At 33.8% G+C, this 18,407-nt stretch overlaps 1 protein-coding gene across 6 annotated transcripts in view; it reads right to left on the bottom strand.

Moving 5' to 3' along the window:
- The window catches only part of GPCPD1 (glycerophosphocholine phosphodiesterase 1), a 50,542-nt gene that overhangs the window by 24,176 nt on the left and 7,959 nt on the right, over positions 1-18,407 (bottom strand). For all 6 annotated transcript variants that reach the window (XR_012491245.1, XR_002137628.2, XR_012491246.1 and 3 more), the window contains exons 3-8: positions 17,405-17,501; positions 13,698-13,782; positions 7,813-7,888; positions 5,923-5,964; positions 3,951-4,074; positions 477-708 (exon numbers count right to left, since the gene is read on the bottom strand). Coding sequence is in view for 3 of the 6 variants with exons in the window: in XM_074317679.1 (XP_074173780.1) it covers positions 477-708; positions 3,951-4,074; positions 5,923-5,964; positions 7,813-7,888; positions 13,698-13,782; positions 17,405-17,501 (656 nt within the window). In the remaining 3 variants the exon portion in view is untranslated. The remainder of the gene's footprint in view (positions 1-476; positions 709-3,950; positions 4,075-5,922; positions 5,965-7,812; positions 7,889-13,697; positions 13,783-17,404; positions 17,502-18,407) is intronic.

Here is an 18,407-nt window from a genome sequence, read left to right on the forward strand (position 1 = left end):
TAGCAACTTTATTACATATTTAGAATATCAAGTAAAGTTGCAAAAATGAGTCCATTGTTATGATGAATTCTTATAACAGAGTGCTTTAGTAAACCACAGACTTCAGTCCTGAAGAGGACTCAATCATGCTAGTTACGTCAGATTGCCCACCAAGAGCTATACAGCCTTCCCATCCCTCTATATATCCTTGGAGACTCCTTCTGACATAATTCATTTATATTTAGGACACAGACATCGAGGCATCTGGTCTTGATTTGAAACCAATTCTGCTGAAGTTCTCTTCATTATATTCTTAATAGTACTTGAATCTGTCAACTCCCAGCTTTTGAAGCTCGCTAAAATGCACAGAGGATTAAACATCTAAAATGTTGTACAAACCATACATTTACACAAACTAAACAAAAATCAAAACATATGCAAAAATAAGCTCATGCCTGCATTTCTTCTCAACCCCCACTAGTTAAAGAACTACTCACCTCAAAAAAATCAAATATTAGTTCCAGGTTATCTGGTTCCATTGTCTGTATGCTATACTCTGTCCAACGATCAGGCTGTAAGCCATACCCACATTCCGGCTGTGAATGCTTGCACTTGAACTCATTGTCACTTATTAAGGATATCTCCAAGGTATTGGACATTTTGTGAAGAACAGTGGGGGACACCCTATCATCATCATCTTCCTCCAGACCCTCTAGTGTCAGCTTTACCCTACACAAAAGGAAAAAACAATGAAATGCAAGAAGTGGAACAGAAGGAAAACTCATACAAATGTTACCTATATGCTAAAATGTAGAAGTACTCCCTGAATATGCAAAATCTTCAAATAACAAAAATAATATATTATACAAAAGCTACACATACTGCAGCTCGAGGCATTAGCTATATTTTATAAAACACTGATGTTTTCTATCTACATATATCTCTGTAAAGTATTAAAATGAGATAAATGTCCATTATGCCTAATGTCTAAGGCTGTTTTCATCAATTCTTTGTTTTCTTAAAAATTAATCTAAACAGGTATTTACTATTATCTCATTTATAAATGGCTATCTCAATTTCTTTTGAGAAATTTCACAAATGCATACACATACACACACACACATACACACACACACATACACACACCAGAGCAGCTCTAATGCGTATTTTGGAGCAAAAATTAATACAAGACCCAGTCTTATACCCGGTCTTATATTAAAATAAGACTGGGTCTTATATTAGTTTTTGCTCCAAAAGATGCATTAGAGCTGATGGTCCGCCTAGGTCTTATTTTGGGGAAACACGGTATATAATATACATCTATACATATATACGTATATATATATATATATATATATATATCTCGAGCACAAAATTGAACCATATTCTGTTAATATTAAGACTATGAGAGTTGGAGGTGGTAAATTAAAGAAAAATATTGTATTAAGTATATATATATTTGTATGTATGCATTTTTTTATGTGTATGTATTTGTATACATGTACTTTTTTAATGAAACAAATGAACAAAAACAAACTGAGAGTCTAAAACTCTTATAGGCTTCACAGCAATGAAAACAAAGACCAATGCCTCAAGGTATAGGGCAACAAAGACTAGTCTACTCTCAATGAAAGGCAATTACTTGCACAGAGCACTTTTAATGCCAAAAAGTATTCAATTCTAGAATATTTCTTGCACCAATGGAACTGTACTTAGACAATTTTAAAACTATTAATGTAGGAAACGTCATTGTATAGAGTAATAGGTGAGCTATAAAAACTTTTCATTCTAGATTTAAATGATATCTGACTGATAAAACAAATAACGAAATTGTATTAGTGGGGCCTACTCTCTCTGCATGACCTCCTGCTTCCAACCACTGCTGAGCCACTCTGATAGCCACATAATTCTGAGGTCTCCGAGGGGACACCTCCACATATTATTTAATTAGTAATATTGTTCCATAATCATACTATAAAAATAAAAGGAGCACTTTAATAATCCAAACAAAAATCATCATCTCTTCTCAGAAACCAAACTCTTAAAGGGAATACTTCTGGACAACTAATTCTGTTGGTGAGCCTGAAGGAACAAACATTCTCTACCAGGATATATGAAAAGAGACCACAAATGGACAGTAATGTACAGGGAAGAAAGGCACGCAAGGTTACAAAGGCTACAACTGTGAACAGCAATGTGTATCTATAAAAAAAAAAAGAAAGAAAGAAAAAAGAAAATTCAAGTTCAAAGGGCTCTATGAAAGAATTTATTTATGTTAAAGGTTTCCTTCAAATAGCTATATAAATGTTATAATCTATCATAAAGAGACATTGCTTTCCACTTTCTGCTGGAGTCAACTGAAAGAAAAACTTGTGTTTAAAAGTTGGTGGTAATGAGATAGAAGAGCGTGTCTATTTTATTTAAAATGCATAAGCTGCTGCTAACTTTTTAAAGTCCTTATATTCTTGCAGATAAATTTATTTCCTACCCCATGAAGGTTTAGTCTACCACTAATACGAATTTAAGAAAAAAGGACAGTCAGAATATACATCAGTTTCAAGCTGTGCACGATTATTTCAACAGGAATCAGTTACTAATTTTTGGATCCCAACTAAGTATGGTTGTATGAAAATATTCCAATTTAAGCCTCAGCAACACAATACATACACTCAAAATAATTTCTATATAAACAAGAACAGTATAGGACTCAGTATATATAGCAAACCAATCAGAATCCCAACTATTAATACCTATTCATTTAACTACAGTTGAGGAAAAAAAATCCTAATAAGCCCAACCAACCAAGGCTTTATCTCCTACTGATATCTTTATTTCAAAGTCTTATGCTAATAAGACACTTTACAGCTGTTACATAATTTATTTGCTTCTTTTAACATGTAAATAAAATATTCAATTACATGTGACTAACTGGTTAGGAACTCTTTGCAGTCAAATGGATCTTGCACATCACTCATGTGGTCCAAAAACCTCGGTTTTTCAGAAGCAAAGCAGAGGCCTAGAAATGCAGAGACAAGGTACACCCAAAACCCTTTACTCAAACTCTCAGAACAGCCAATGCAAAGGACTATGAAGTGCTACTTACACACCCTTTCCCTTATTTATTTCAGGATTGGGATAAGTACTATAATATTTAAGCATTTATGGATTTTCACACTGTAATATCATTGTAAATTTTATTATGAAGAAAATTAAGTATTGTACGATTATAATTACTTCAGTTACTGAAAATGGCCCTGTCAACCCAGCCCTCACACTTTGTCAGAAAAGGCTGCATATAAAGACTTAAAAATCTCTATACCAAAGTTGTAAGTATCCAAATTATAGGGCTGCCTGGGTCAGTGAGAAGCCAGCTCACTCAAAGGTATATATGAAGACATTACAAAGAAATAAAGTTACTCACTATTTAGCTATTCACACAAAGTTTGACATCTATTTAAATTAATATAAGATTAAAAAGAAATATGGAACTGCTACGATAAGTGCTACTTTTCTTCATGGCAAGGTTTTCATTTTTAAGCCACAGGAAAGTGTCGGACACTGATGGATATTTCCAACAATCATTTTTCTGTTTATACCATTCTCCCCTCATTTAGCACACAATCATTTCCGTTACATCAATTTTAAAATAAGCTATTTATTGCTATACTAAAAAAATTTAAACGGTATACATTACACAGATGCATAAGCTTGGAAATCATTTATCTACATAAAAACAAAACTTTCTAGTTTCAAATTTAGAGATTAAGGTTAACGTAAGTGTGTGTGACTGTAGCAATATGAGGCAGGGAAGTAGTTAGCTCTTACAAGTCCCTGAAGTTATTAGAAAATGTGACATTATAAGTGTGCTATTTTCTTAGTTTATACACTTAAAAGCTAAAAACGAAATGGGTCAGAAACCTATAGCATTAGTAAAAATAAATGGCTTAAGTAACATGTACACATGGTCATACCTAAATCTAGATTTTTTAAATTTCTTCTTGGTTATTGAGACAGGAGGTTTTTCAGAATAATGCAAACGTAATCTTATTTCAGTCTGACATGTCAGCCATCCCGAATCCAGAGTCTCAATACCATCTGGCAAGTAAATAGGAAGAACATAATTATTATACATAATTTTTAAATAATCCAGTAAGTACAATACATTCTGACAATTCTAGTGCACATTCAGGTTTTAATACACTCCAGTTATATGTCACTGGGACTTCTCTCCAAAGCAAATAGATAGGTAACCTTGAATTTGTCATTGAAAAAGAACTTTTGTATAAAGAAGGGGGGGCGGGGAAGTTAAATGAATGGTAACAATAGCCATAGTTTAATCTAAGTAAATAAAAAGATTGTAGTTGAATCCATTATTGAAGTAACAGGAATCTATTTCCAAAAGAATACATGTTCCAAGATTGCTTCTAACCTACAGGTGTTTCATTAGGGATCACTATTAAACTTCCAAAGCTTCACATGAGATATTTATTCAGCTGAAACTAGTTATACCACTACTTCTGGGGACTGAGATATGACAAGGTAAGAATAAAACTGTGAGTCAATTCTGTATGTTCTCACATTTATATATTCTGCCATAAATTGCACAACTGTGATAACACTGTATTAGCATTGTTTAAGTTGAAGTTTCCCAACAAGGTATAAAATTTGCATAAATACTAGAGAGCTGTCTACTGTTTTGGACTTAGTTTTTCCATAGGACTTAAACAAACAAACAAAATCAAGAAACTTTTCTCCTTAGAAATATCTTTAAAATGTTTACTAATTAGCAATTTTAAAAATAAAGAGAAACCACTATTATCTCTTAATTTTAAACCGTTTCAGAAATGGACAAAGGTGGAGAAATGGCTTTCCACCCTAAAAGCTAACTAAAGCTGAATTTAGAACAAAACAAAAAAAGAGGAAAGAAATCATGCATTCATAACTATACATAGTAATTAGCATATAATAGAGGGATATGTCATGCATTACAGTTGAAGAAATAAGGAAACTACTCCTCCATAAACAAAGCTCTCTAGAACATGTAGCATAAACATCATCTTTTGTAAATAAAGAGGACAATACTGTCATACACTAAACACTAAAGCTATTCAAGTATTTTAGAGTACCTTGTTCTGTAATATAATAACCCAAAATAAATTCAAGGAAAAGAGGTTAAATTCCTATCCAAACACTGCCAAAGCATGTACATTTCTAAAGTGTATAAACATACGTCCCTGCTAAAACCGCAACCAAAACATTCAGAACTTGTTTCTTCCTATACTTGACAGGAAAGCAAACTGGTTATCAGTAATTTATCTCTGGTTCAGTCAGGGCAAGCACACAGTCTGGCCACCCTCTTTACACCTTTTGACTCCTACAGTATAGTATCTAAAATGAAAATGCAGTTTAGCATAATAGTGCTGATGCTGATACACTGTGACAATTCCAGTCACTGAAGAAAACTTGCATCCTCAAGATAAAGTATTTATTGAAGCAGAAGTATACAAATGCATATTTGCAACATATTCGGAGTTATAGGATTTTCTACTTTACTGTAATTAGTTGTTAAATAATCAACCAGAATTACTAGAACATTTTACTTAATCTGGATTTTACTGTAAATGCATATATAAACATACAAAATGGACAAATTTAGCTTAAGTATTTAGAACTGTTAACATCATTTTCAAACATAATAGTGTTAAAAAGTGATGATGTTAACTCATATACTTGAAATCACCAAATAAAAACCAAAAGAATAAAATTTGAAAGCATAAGAATTATACTAACAACTATTATTTAACAGAATGTATTTGTTTCTTGGATTTAGCTTCTAGTTTCAAAATCATACTCTGTCATATTTCCCTGTGCTACCTGCTTCTAATGAACGTAAGGTAACATCTCAACCATATCAGTAAAGATTTTCAAAACAGTCTCACTTACTGTGGATTCCAAATTGTCCATCATCAATAATAATTTCGCTTTCTAGAATTGAAGGAAAATAAAAAACCTAGTTAATATTCACAATGTATACAGAATGAACAAATGAGAAATTACCTACCTTAAGCATTTTTTCAAATATGAAATCTAAAATTTAAAAGCAGCCCAAAATGAATAAGCATATTTATTGTAGCCCTCAATAAATAATTCCCTTTTAAGGAGGCTATTAAAGAGCAACAGTTCGTACATATTTGGTGATTATTCACAATGTTACAAGGAAGAGAAAAAAACTCAGACAGGTGCTCCAGAGGCACTGGGACAAACTTCTACACCCACCAATGTGTGAGGCTGACAGGCTGCTGGACAACAATATCTCCTGGTTGATTTTTCAAACCAAAGGTCTTGGCACAATTAAAATGCTTATTCTTATGTAGTGCATATTCTGAACTTACCTAAAATGTAATTCTCCTCAAATCCCAACTATTCTCTACAGCCAGCTAAAAGCTTTACAAACAGCATACACTTACCTGTATACACAGAGCTGTGAGGAACTACCAAAAGAGTAAGTGCTAGCACATGCCCTTGTAACCAAAATTTCAACTAAATGAGACAAGCTGGTAAGCCCCACCCTCTGAGTAACATACTAATTGTCTTCCCTGCTCCTTCCTTTCCCAGTTTACTTTAAACCTGTCTGAAATATTTGTCAAAATAAGTGTGATAGTTCCCAATATTCTGATAGATTGCACACAGTTGTGAAGTTTACAAGTTATATTTTCTCAAAGTATAAATTTCTTTTTAAAAGACCACAAACAAAATCATCCCACTTGTCACAATAAGAAAATATATTTAACTATAAGATGCTTCAAAATGCAAATTATTTTTAAAATATTCAATATCTAATAATTTCCAACCTCAGTATAGGACTATTATAATTCTGAAGCACACTATCATAAACATTCTAAACACACTATCAAAACTATATTAAAACATATAAAAAGAAAATCCAATAAAGAGGATGGAATGAGATATCTGTTTAAACGAGATGTGTCCTTCCTACAGGGTAAAGAGGAATCTCTCACTTTCTAAGCTGGTAACTAGCAAGCCATTTATCATCTTTACATTCTAATTTTCCCTAAGAAACTAAAAGACACATTTCTCAGCACCAAGTCAATTTACAGATGAATCCAAGTAGATAATTTAACATATGTGAAATGAACTTCAAATTTTAATCTGTTATGGAAAAAGAAATTCAAAAATACTTGTATGAAGAGAAATGCCATTTTTAGGTATAAGAAAACTGAATTTTTTTTAACTATCTGAATATCAATTTTAATATAGCCAGCAAAGTATTTAAGTAAAATTAGGAGGAAAATATGCCTGCTACAACCAAGAAATTTGAATTCATTCCTATAAATTTATTCAAATATTTACTAGTTTAAAAAAAACACAATAAGTAGGATACCTTGTTCTATCATTCTTACTGTCCAAAGTTAAAAATTTAAGAATCTTTGCCTTGGGTTAATTTTTCCTCAAATGTTCTCTAAGTTCTCTGAGCAAGTAAACAAATAAAGCCATGGATGCTCAGCCAAGAAGAATATTATTTTATAAACTCTGTAACTACTCCAAACAAAAAATAAATATTCCACAATCAATTAATCTAACCTAAGAAAATAAAAATAACTAGGCATTTCTAATAAAGTTTATAAAGAAAAGCAATTAGAACTATTTAGTTTTGAAAGTAAGAGCCATGATATACTAAGTGAAATTTGTAGTACTGACAATGCATTGACCTTAAACTTCAGAATAAAAATTTATTAAATCCCACTAAGCCATTGTGCAGCACATTAGTAACTTTATGCATATGCCTCAAACAGATGCAGTTAATGCCCATACCTAAAGGGGTTATTGATCGTGGTTGTTGATGAGTCTCCCACTTGTGAACTATGACTTGACATGGACCACCGATAGTCTGCAATTTAAAAGTTAAACGTCTGCAATAATTTCTTATATCTTATTTTCTACCCATGACTCCATTAGATGTTTGTGGCCTAAGTCTTATACTAAATATGAAACCAAGAGATTCATCTTGTTAATTATCAATATTATATGCCCCAAATCAGGAATGTACCAGGTTACAAAACATGAATGCTAGAAGAGAATGAGGATGAGGCAGTAAACAAAGAAAAATGGGATGAACTGGCACACAGAATCGTCTTAAATCCATTCTTAAGTCTGTCTACGATACTCTTTTTTTTTTAAAAGAAATTTTCATCTTTAACTGATATTCTATCCTAAGTTAAAGTTAACCACAAACAAACTTTCTATTTGGTATGTCAGCAGTCAATGAGGTGTTAGTGGATAAAGCATTTCACGTTAAGTAACTCTCCAAGTGTTTGGAAAAAGCCTAAACTCTATGATAGCAGGAATAGTAGGAACAAGTAAGTAGTTCAGATCAATTGTCACAAGTTACTCAAGGAACTCGATGGAATTATATATATGTATATATTTAAGTAACGGTAAGTAAATAACAGGAAGAACATCAGATTTCTCATATCACAGTAACCAGTCTTTCTAAAGGGCACAGGAAACCCTAAAAGAAAGGACACATGCATGGGTAAATTTGAAGAACAAATTTGATAAAAGGGGAACTAACACCCAGTTTTACTGTGACAATTCCTAATATTGTCCTCTGTTAGTAAGTTCTTACTAAAAAAGAAAATAAAGCTTTGTTGTCAATAACATCTAAAGCAATTTAAAAACAATGAACATACCAACAAAGATTCCCTGCATTTAGCTAAAAAATGGAAGTATTAAATGCTTCCTAATTTTCCTTTATTAAAAAAATGACTAATTAAACTTATGTGCCAAAATTAAACCCTTAAATACATATTTTTAAAGGCAAATTTTGAACTATAACCTTACAAGTTACTTTAATTTTCCGTTATTTACACATCTTCTGAAGAAATGTAGTAAAATACAAGGAAGCAAAAAGAAAAAAACAAAAGTCACCCATTATCACACCACTTAGGGATAATCACCATCAACATTTTCACACATCACCTTTAAGCCCTTTTCTAGGCATATAATAAATATACTCTTAAAAAGCCTGGAGTATATAAGTTTCTCTATATATATTGTACACCTTTAGATGGCATTAAATACTCTTCTATGACATGTTATAGGATTTCAATGTTGATTATATTTAATAAATGTGCCAAATGATAGTAAGTCTGTAACAAATTTGGCACATTATTAATTAAACACAAGAAATTATTCTGCCACTTAAAATAATCAGAGGTTAAAATCTTTTGTAAAACTTGCAATTTGAAACTTTTGAAATTTGAAAACTAAAATAGCATTAGATACTCATTCAAATCATTTATCTTGAGACAATACAGGAAATGTTCACTCTCTGTAGCCAAATGCCTCTTTGTTATAAGGGTTCACTTATGAATTGGTAGACTGGGTAGAAGTTCTTAAAAATGTAAATATGAAACTGCTCATCTTAAAATATGGTGAATTTCATTTCCATTACAACTAAAAAAGGAGATACATTTAATCCTACATCTCCTAGGTATTTTTTACAACTTTTTCTTGTCACATTTTTCTGATTTTGTTTTTTTAAATATCAAACTTTCTAATCCTCAAGACATGCAAATGTGTACACATTAAAGATAGGAATGATGCTTCTCAGCAATAAGCATCCAGAAAGAACCAACCTATTCCCTTCTTCTACTTTGCCCATGTCCCCCACTTCCCCCTACCAAAAAAAAAAAAAATCTTCACTACAAAGATGGTGTCAGGATAATTTTACCAAGTCTTGACTGTAGCAGCTATACTTATGTAAAAATAGCCCTGTAGATTAAAATATTTTACAGGGAACATATTTTAGTAGCAATTTTAATAACTCCACACTCATCTGTTTTAGTTACAAATCCACTACTCACAGCATAAAACAAATTAGGCTTGAACAGAATAAAAATTTGAGAAGTCCAAAGAGTCAATTCAACCGATGACTTATAATTGTGTCTAGTAGTGTTCACACTACAAATCCTTGTGGGTTGGTACACAATGTGTCATAATATTGAAAAAAATAAACCAAGTTTTAAAATACAGTGAACTTCAAAAATTGTTATGACTATTTTATTAAGCTTTAGAAGGTAATCTTAAATTTTAGCTTACTGAAGTTCTCTAAAAAAAAATAAAAATTTAAGGTCTGAGCATTGATATATTAAAAATCTCAGTAATGACTCCAAAACATGCAATCTTTTTTAAGGCTCTATTCCATGAAAAACATTCTTCAAGATTTTAGAAAAAAGAACAGTTCCATTCTGTAAAAGGCTGCCACAATTTTAAGCATTTTGGAGTCAAGTGGAAGGTAGATCTTTGGAGAAAAAAGGAACAATATCAGTCCAAGACAGTATTCCATTAACAGTACTGGTAAAGTTATTTTACAATTTAGCATATATTAAAGCAGATGATTGCTGGAATATTTTCAAACATGCATACAACAAAAATACAAAAAAAAAATCTATGTTTTCATACACACAAGTCTTAATGATTGCTTTCTTAAACAGTTATTGACATCACTCAGCTGCATCAAGCACTGAGAGAAATAAACAAGATTATCCAACATGTAGACTGAAGTTTTTGTTTTGTTTAGTTGTTTTGTTTTAACAAACCACCAAGCAAAATTATCAAGTAGTCATTAATATCACTGCTCTTAAATATCATGAAAAATGTGTGAACTTGAAATTTTTTACTGATTGTTTCCTTTCCACAGTTTTTTGGGGGAAATGCACATGTAAAAGGGTCTCTGAAGAATTTTTATCAATGCTGTCAGATAATAATTGTAATAAGATCAGTAAGAAAAATGGTCCCTTAAGAGTAAAGCTAAGAAAGCTAAGCTGACAGACATCTATGAGATGGTTCAAATTTGAAGTTAACAGCTGAGGGCATTTAGAAGTTAGAAGAATTTTACTTATTAAGAAACCACTATACAAAATGACAAGCCGGGCTATTCTGAAAATAAATCATCATCTGCCTATCACAGATAATACTCTTGTTAAAAGATTGAAATGACAATCAAGGTAGATTAAGAATAAAGTAAAAGTTTGCAATGGATCTAATTATGAGTGAATGTATAAAAATTAGAAACAAATATGTTACTGAAAAATAAAGAGCTATTTCCACTGAAACAAATGAAAAATTTCAAGGACAATATAATTAAAAATTGGCTAACAGTTCTGCATGAGGTAACATCCCTAATTCTAGCCATAGTAAACACGGGTGGACATGGATTTTTAAAATGTTTAAATTACATGTTAATTCAAAAATTATCTTTGGTGAAGATGTGAAATTAATAGACTATCTGCAGACTCACACCAATGTTTTCATTCCAGGAATATCTACTACCGTGTTTCCCCGAAAATAAGACCTAGCCAGACAATCAGCTCTAATGCATTTTTTAAAACAAAAATATAAGACCCAGTCTTATTAGAGCGGATTGTCTGACTAGGTCTTATTTTCGGGGAAACACAGTACCTTTATTTTCTATGTTTAAATGTTAATATTTTGATTTGTCATCTGTAAAATTATCTAAAAATTCCACACATTCACATTCTAATTCTACAAAGTATAAGAAAATATGTAGCTATGAACAATTAAGAGAAAAAGGACTTCAAGATTCAACTTCTAAACTAAAAGGAATATGCCAGAAGGAGAAAATATGGAAGAGAAAATATGAATGGTAAAATTTTACATTATTTACAATAAAATTTTAGCAATGGAAGGGACCTAAGAAATTTATAGTTCACATTCATTTTCTAGATGAGGAAGCTGAAGTCTGAAGGTCAAGTGACAAAATCACAAGATTTTTAGCTTAGGCTCTACAACTGCTTAGGTAGACTACTTCCTAAAACTTCTGACCAGTAAAATTAATCTTATTACCCATTTCAGCTTTTCAATGCTTTCGTAATTACTTCGCTTTCCTATTATCTATATTCATAAAATATGTATTCCAATAATTTACATCATTTTCTGGTTTAAGATTCCTTGCACATTAGTTCTATCATTTGACAACGCACAATGGAAACAAAGTTTCATAATTATTTCTATTAAAATTGTTTCATTTAAAAAGAGCCACCAACTTACAAAAAAAGTGTCACTTTAAGCTGGTATGGGGGTGGGGGAACCCTCTAGCCATAGGCATGGGATTTTATGTAGCTATTTACTCTATTCCATGAAAAACATACTTACCATGGCAGCCCCTGCATCACACGGTACATGTGTACACGATACAGAGCACCTACTTAAAGAAACACACTCACCAACACATACTGTAAACTTTTGCAAGTATTACAAGGGGAAAAACTTGTTTTTTACTGTAAGCAGACTTCTTGCCAATTTTTTCAAATAGGCATTTTAGACTGATGTGCTGCTTTAGTTACATTTTCAATGAAGAGAGAGAATACGGTAGGTTGGCTTAATTTAACCTGTGTTGACAATAGTCTTACTTTAGAAAACTATACCCAAAGGACTCTTTATGATTTTCTTGTCCAAATGCCCTTGTCAGTAAAATTTAGTTGATTTCACATGCTACAAATTTCACATACCAGGATCCTCAAATAAGCTTTCAATGTCATGAGGGCTATGACCTACGTATCTATGCACAATTGTCAAATTTATACTGAAGAACTATGCTATGATGCGTTAACATCTATACCAAATAAATGATCTTTTCTCAAGTCATTAAAGTGAGACTATTGTCAAGATAAGCCAACACAATGATCAACCATGATGTAATTTAAGTTTAATTACCGAATATTTACAATATATTCTCGGAATAAGAAACGTAATAGGTGCAAAAGACAGCTGAAGTGGGTTTGTCAGTTTTTTCTTTTTTATAATGGTGGCTAAGAGAATGCGGTAACAGTGGCTGCTTGCCTTTTTCATAAGTAACAAGTATTCAATGACCCCAAAGGGAAATAAATTTTTTTTGAAGCTCTAATCCACATTTTGCTTCCTAGACTCCTGCCTAAGCCCTTGTTCACATGCAGCCCAAGTATGCTCAAAGGTAACAATCTGAAGGAAAAGAAACCTTTCAGCAAATAAGTCTCTTTAAAATAAGAGGAAAAGAATCAACATTTTTCTAAATATGAAAACAATCCCCAAATAATAAATCATTGTGAACAAGCATATTTAGTTTTATTAGCTACTCCAAAGGCTTTCAGGAAAGATCCTGGTCTATCAACACCATCATTGAAAAAATCTAAGAGGAATGACTTCAGTTGTGACAGAAGTTAAACAATGCAGCCACTAAGAGATGGCTGCTGTGAAATAATTTTTTAAAACAATTACTCACCTAAAACTGGCTATATGCTACTCTAAATGTATTTATGCCACATAAGGATTAAAAAATGAAACAAAAAGAAAAACCTTGCAATTGGTTACTGATTAGCTTACCAAAGTTATAGAAAATGTATATCCTACTGAGAACATGTATTTATCATTAAAACCATAATAATAATATTGTAGAACATACTTACTATTAGTTTTTTTTTTTTGTTTTTTTTTTAATTCCATTGCAGACATTGCCTACCTTTGAAGTGGCTACTTTCTTGCTTTTTGGTACTAAAATGTTATTAATCTACAGTTCTAGTTTCCTTAGTTGATCAAAACAAACTCATTTTAGTTTTAATGTATCCAAACTTAAATTAGTTGCTTTTGAAAGAAGTAAGTTTGCTAAAGAAACTGGAAACTGGATGAAGAAAACATACCTTTGGTTCTAAAAAGCACCCTCTGAAGTAGCGATACTGAACTGATACTCCTCTACTGAGTACAATGGTGGCTTTCCATAACATGCTGTGAGGAAAAAAAATATTAAAGCAGCAGCATCAATATCAAACTAAAATGCATAAAGACTTCATAACTAATAAAACCCTCAAGTAAGGTCTGTGACCAATACCATTTATTCCTATACAAAATTTTACTCCAGACCTAATCTGGACCAGGCGCTGGGAACACAGTAATAATATAAGGCAGAAAGAGCCCCATCTTTAAAGAGATTGCATTCCTGTGAGGGTAGACACAGAAATAACCAACGTTCTAATGTGACAAGAAGTTTTGGAGGAAGCTTTTAGAGGGGAGGCCTCAATGAGGAAGAAGTATCTGAGCTTGGACCTAAATAACGGAAGGAACAGTCATACAAAGAGCCAGGAGAAGTATTCCAAACAGAAAAAGCAAGTAGCGAAGAGGTGAAAGCCAGAGTCAGAATCTTCTCTGACTTCCCACTTAGCTAGAGATGTTACATGGCTGCTAAGAGTCTTTGGGGCCAAGGCTGGCAAGTTACACTCAAGTTCCCAACTGTCCCTTGTTCTGTCCTGCCCAGCCTCTGGCTAGTCCCCTAGCCAAGGAATCAGTATCTGTATCTTACTTGATTCAACCCAATGTCTTCCTCTGAACTATACTATTCTAACATATTCTAATGCTATTCTAAAACTTTGACTCAATGGCGGAAAAAATTCACTATAATTCATGATTATAACTGATTTTTAACTTCAAATCATAGACCAGCAGTATCCAAAGCATGGTCCCAGGACCATCAGTATCACATGGGAGCTTGTTAGCAATGCAAATTCTCAGGCCACACCTAAACCTATTTAATTAGAAACTCTGGGGATGGGGCCCAGCAACATATAATTTAACAGGTGACTCTGATAATGAACACTTTGAGAGCCAGTCATAGACCATTACCCAAACATTAATTCAGCATGAACAGTTCAGTGACTAAACGGCAGCTCCAAATGTCCTTCCGTGTTACCAGATGGCTAGCACTGCTCCCCACCTGCCTCTGCCAAGACAGGCTTCATAGGGCATTATCCTCACTCTGACTCAGTCCTGGGTCCTAAGAAATACCCACAACCAGCTGTCACCTCTGGTCCTACTTACAGCAATCAGATTAATCTTGTAATGACAAAATACATATGCCCTGGCTCCACCCTGGGAGATTGATTTCCAGGTCTGGGTGGAGCCTGGTCACATGGATGTGCATGATTGGCTGAGAGTCCTGCTGTAAAGCAAGGAGAGGAAATGCTGGGCACAGGCCCCTACTACTTTTCCGTGATAAGCTTCAGAGTCATTTTCAACACAGGACTCCAGGCAGACTCTACCAACTCTAAGGGATAATTTATTTCCTCTGCTAAAAAAAAAAAAAAAAAAAAAAAAGGCACATTTCCAGTACTATTTCATCCATAAAACAGTCAGCTAGAGTACATGAAACTAGCCTGAGATGTGCACACTAGAATTAGTGGGAAGCTGTGAAAAAATGTGCCGGGCCCCTCTGTCATGCACTATTTCTCAATCTCCAAGAGTAGGGTCTAGGCATGTGTATTTTTTAGAAGCCCTCTAATGTGCACCCCTGGTGAAGAACCACTACATGAAAAGAGATGGAAAGAGCAAAGCAATGAGTCTTTTTATTCTGGTTCTCTAAGCAAAAGTAGCGAAGTTAAAAATGAACCAGAACTGCTCAGTGATGTCAAGAATGAACATAAGCTGATGAAATTCTAGATAAACCAGGAAAGAGGGGCAGTGAGATGCTTTAGTGCACCCGCCTGATTTTGATTTGCCTTCATACCTTCCCCAAAATAATAAAAGCTACAAGGAGAGCAAATAAAACCACAAGTGACCCATGTTTTCTGCATTATCAGTAAACAATACCAAGAGCTTCAAAGTATTTGTAAGTAGAAAAAAGAATTCCCACAAGCCTGTAGGTATGGAGGGGCTTAAGAGACTGTGAAATGGCGGCACAGACTGAGATGCAGAGTACACTGACATCCCAAAGAAACTCAATTCTAAAACAAGAATGTTGTCCAAAGGCGGACAGATGTCTGCCTTTTATATCATCTTGTATCATCTACTTCCTTTCTCCTCGTGAAGCACTGCTTGTCTGCCATATAGGAATCAATTACATTTCAGTGTACATCAGCAACGTAAAAATGGTGGGTCCTGTAAATTAAGTGGTTAAGTGTTACCTCATTCTGTTCACATTACTTTGATGAGGTTGACGAAACGGACTTAAGACAGGTGGGGTGACAGGTCAGCTCAAGAGCTCAGAGCAGAGGTGTGTTTTAGGAACAAGTTCAGAAAGATGTGAGGCTCCCTTCAGACAGGAGTGGCTAATCCAAAAATCAAGGAAAAAAAGCCACCTGAAGGGGAATAAACATCTGGTTCCTCTGAGATCCCAGTATTATTTATCAATCGAACATCATTACTTGTGGCTGAGAAAATGTGCCCCACTAATAACAAATAGGGGAAAGAGTTTTCTATACATGGTTTTTGTTTTCTTTTCCTTAGCTTACATTATGGTGGTGCTTCACTTTTGTTATTTTCCTTTTCTTTCCCACCAGTGCCCCTGCTGCAAAGGCCCAGCTTTTGTTTGCTTCTTTGTTTTACCTAATCTGCCCTGAACCAATGTATTTGGTCTCCATCCCCAGTTCAATGAGATGAGTCTACAATGACATGCATGGAGGCCCCAGCAATGTCAAACGGCTATAAATATTTCCAAATGGTTGCTCTCAATGTTTGTATTTCTCATATTATGCACTGATAAAAAATGTTTGTCTAGCGCTGGTCCACAGGCCACATTTTTAGGAGCATTGCTCCACAGGAAAGCAGAATTTGAGCTTCATAATCACTAAATCTGGCGTCCCTCCCTAGTGGCATTTCACGTATTTGTATACTATTTAGAATCTCCTTATCTCTCCTCACCCCCACACATACATCCTGACAACCCATAACAATTCCAAATATCCCCAATGGAGAAGCACCACCTTTGTTGACATTCACTGATTGTATCCTAACCCCTTTACTGTGTAAATGAGGTAACTGAGACCTAGAGATATTAGATCCACCCAAGTTCACAGACTACAGAACTGAAACTGGCACCCAGATCCACCTTTCCCCAGTCCAAGGTACCAATATATCCACTCTAAGTTTAGTGCTGTATTTACATCAGCAGTGAACTAATTTCATTACATTAGTTATCTAAGTATGTGTTCAACTTTCTGCTACCTTTTTAATGCTATATACATCTGAAGAAAGTTATTTTATAGGCTAAAGAAAAATTAGATCTTTTATCAAGACTGTGTACCGAGAAGCCAAAAGATAGTGCCTAAAAGGGTTTAAAAAATAAATAAATAAATAAGAAATAGCGATATAAGCCTATTATTTAGAAATATGGTGGTAAGTATCAAAAGAACCAGCCAAGAATTTAAAATGGTTGCTTCAGAGGTGGAAATTGAGGAACAGAGAAACTTGGCTTTTTTCACAACGAACTTTGTACAACTATTTTACTCTTTATGCAAATGTGGTAACTTTCATAAAACCAAAAATTAAAAGAAAAATATACGAAGGTATCTATCTTAAAAGCCCAAGTCTATAATCTGAATATCACAATCATTCTGTCACCTAACATTTCCATGCTTACCTTTCACCTGTCTCGTTCTCTGGAAGAAGAGCCACAGCATTTTGGGGATTCCAGTTTCCCAAGGCATCATAGCTTCCACATATTGCAAAAACTTCTCCTAAAGAAACAGAACAACCAGTTACAGTAACATAAGTAGGCAAGTTTCGAATTTTAGTTTTAGGAAAGAAGAGCAGTCAGTTGCGCTAGTTCAACTGGCTGCAGAGCCACCTTTAGCAGAGATGGAGGACCGTCACCAGGAGCGGGTTGGGACCCAGGCACCACACCGGCACCTGCGGTATTAACTTGACCCACATCAACAGAACCAAAGCCAGAGACAAAGAGGGATACACTTCATTCGTTCCATTATTTATTGAGCCAATAAATAACAAGCACCAAGAAGACAAAGTGATCAAACCATAGTCCCTGCCTTCAGAGCAGTTTCCAAGTTAAAGGGGCAAACACTAAATGAATGTAAGTATTCTAAAGAAATAGGAACTCAAACAGTAGCTGTTAACAAGCTAAAGATCAAGAAAGTTATCAAGGGGACAGAAGCAATTTAACAATAACAAAAAAATCCTCAAAACAAAGACTGATTATCTAGTGAAAAACCTAGTATTCCTTATGAAAATAATAACTATTGTTTCATCAGAACATTTCTCATCAATAGACAAACCAACATACAGTTATTATCTATATTTGCTAAATTTCACATATTTAGCAAAAGGCTACACCTTCTTGGATATAAGTATGCAGAAGTCTTTGACTTATACACCAACACATCTTGAATATAATTAAAATTCATGAAGAAAAAGGTAATGAACTGAGCCCAAAGGACAAAGCTCAAGACAAACTCCTCCACATTCTGAGAGTAGCTTGATATCCACGCTTTAGGCACTACTCTAGTAAGACTAGACTTGTAGTTGGCTTCAGCCACCTGCATGAGCCTGTTGTGAACTTGGACTGTCTAAAACTTAACTAAGTTTCAAAGTGGTATAGTCACTCGGTAGTTTTCAGGGTTCTAAAT

This window comes from Rhinolophus sinicus, linkage group LG13 (genome assembly GCF_036562045.2).
Source record: "Rhinolophus sinicus isolate RSC01 linkage group LG13, ASM3656204v1, whole genome shotgun sequence".
In the NCBI taxonomy this organism is placed as follows: Eukaryota; Metazoa; Chordata; class Mammalia; order Chiroptera; family Rhinolophidae; genus Rhinolophus; species Rhinolophus sinicus.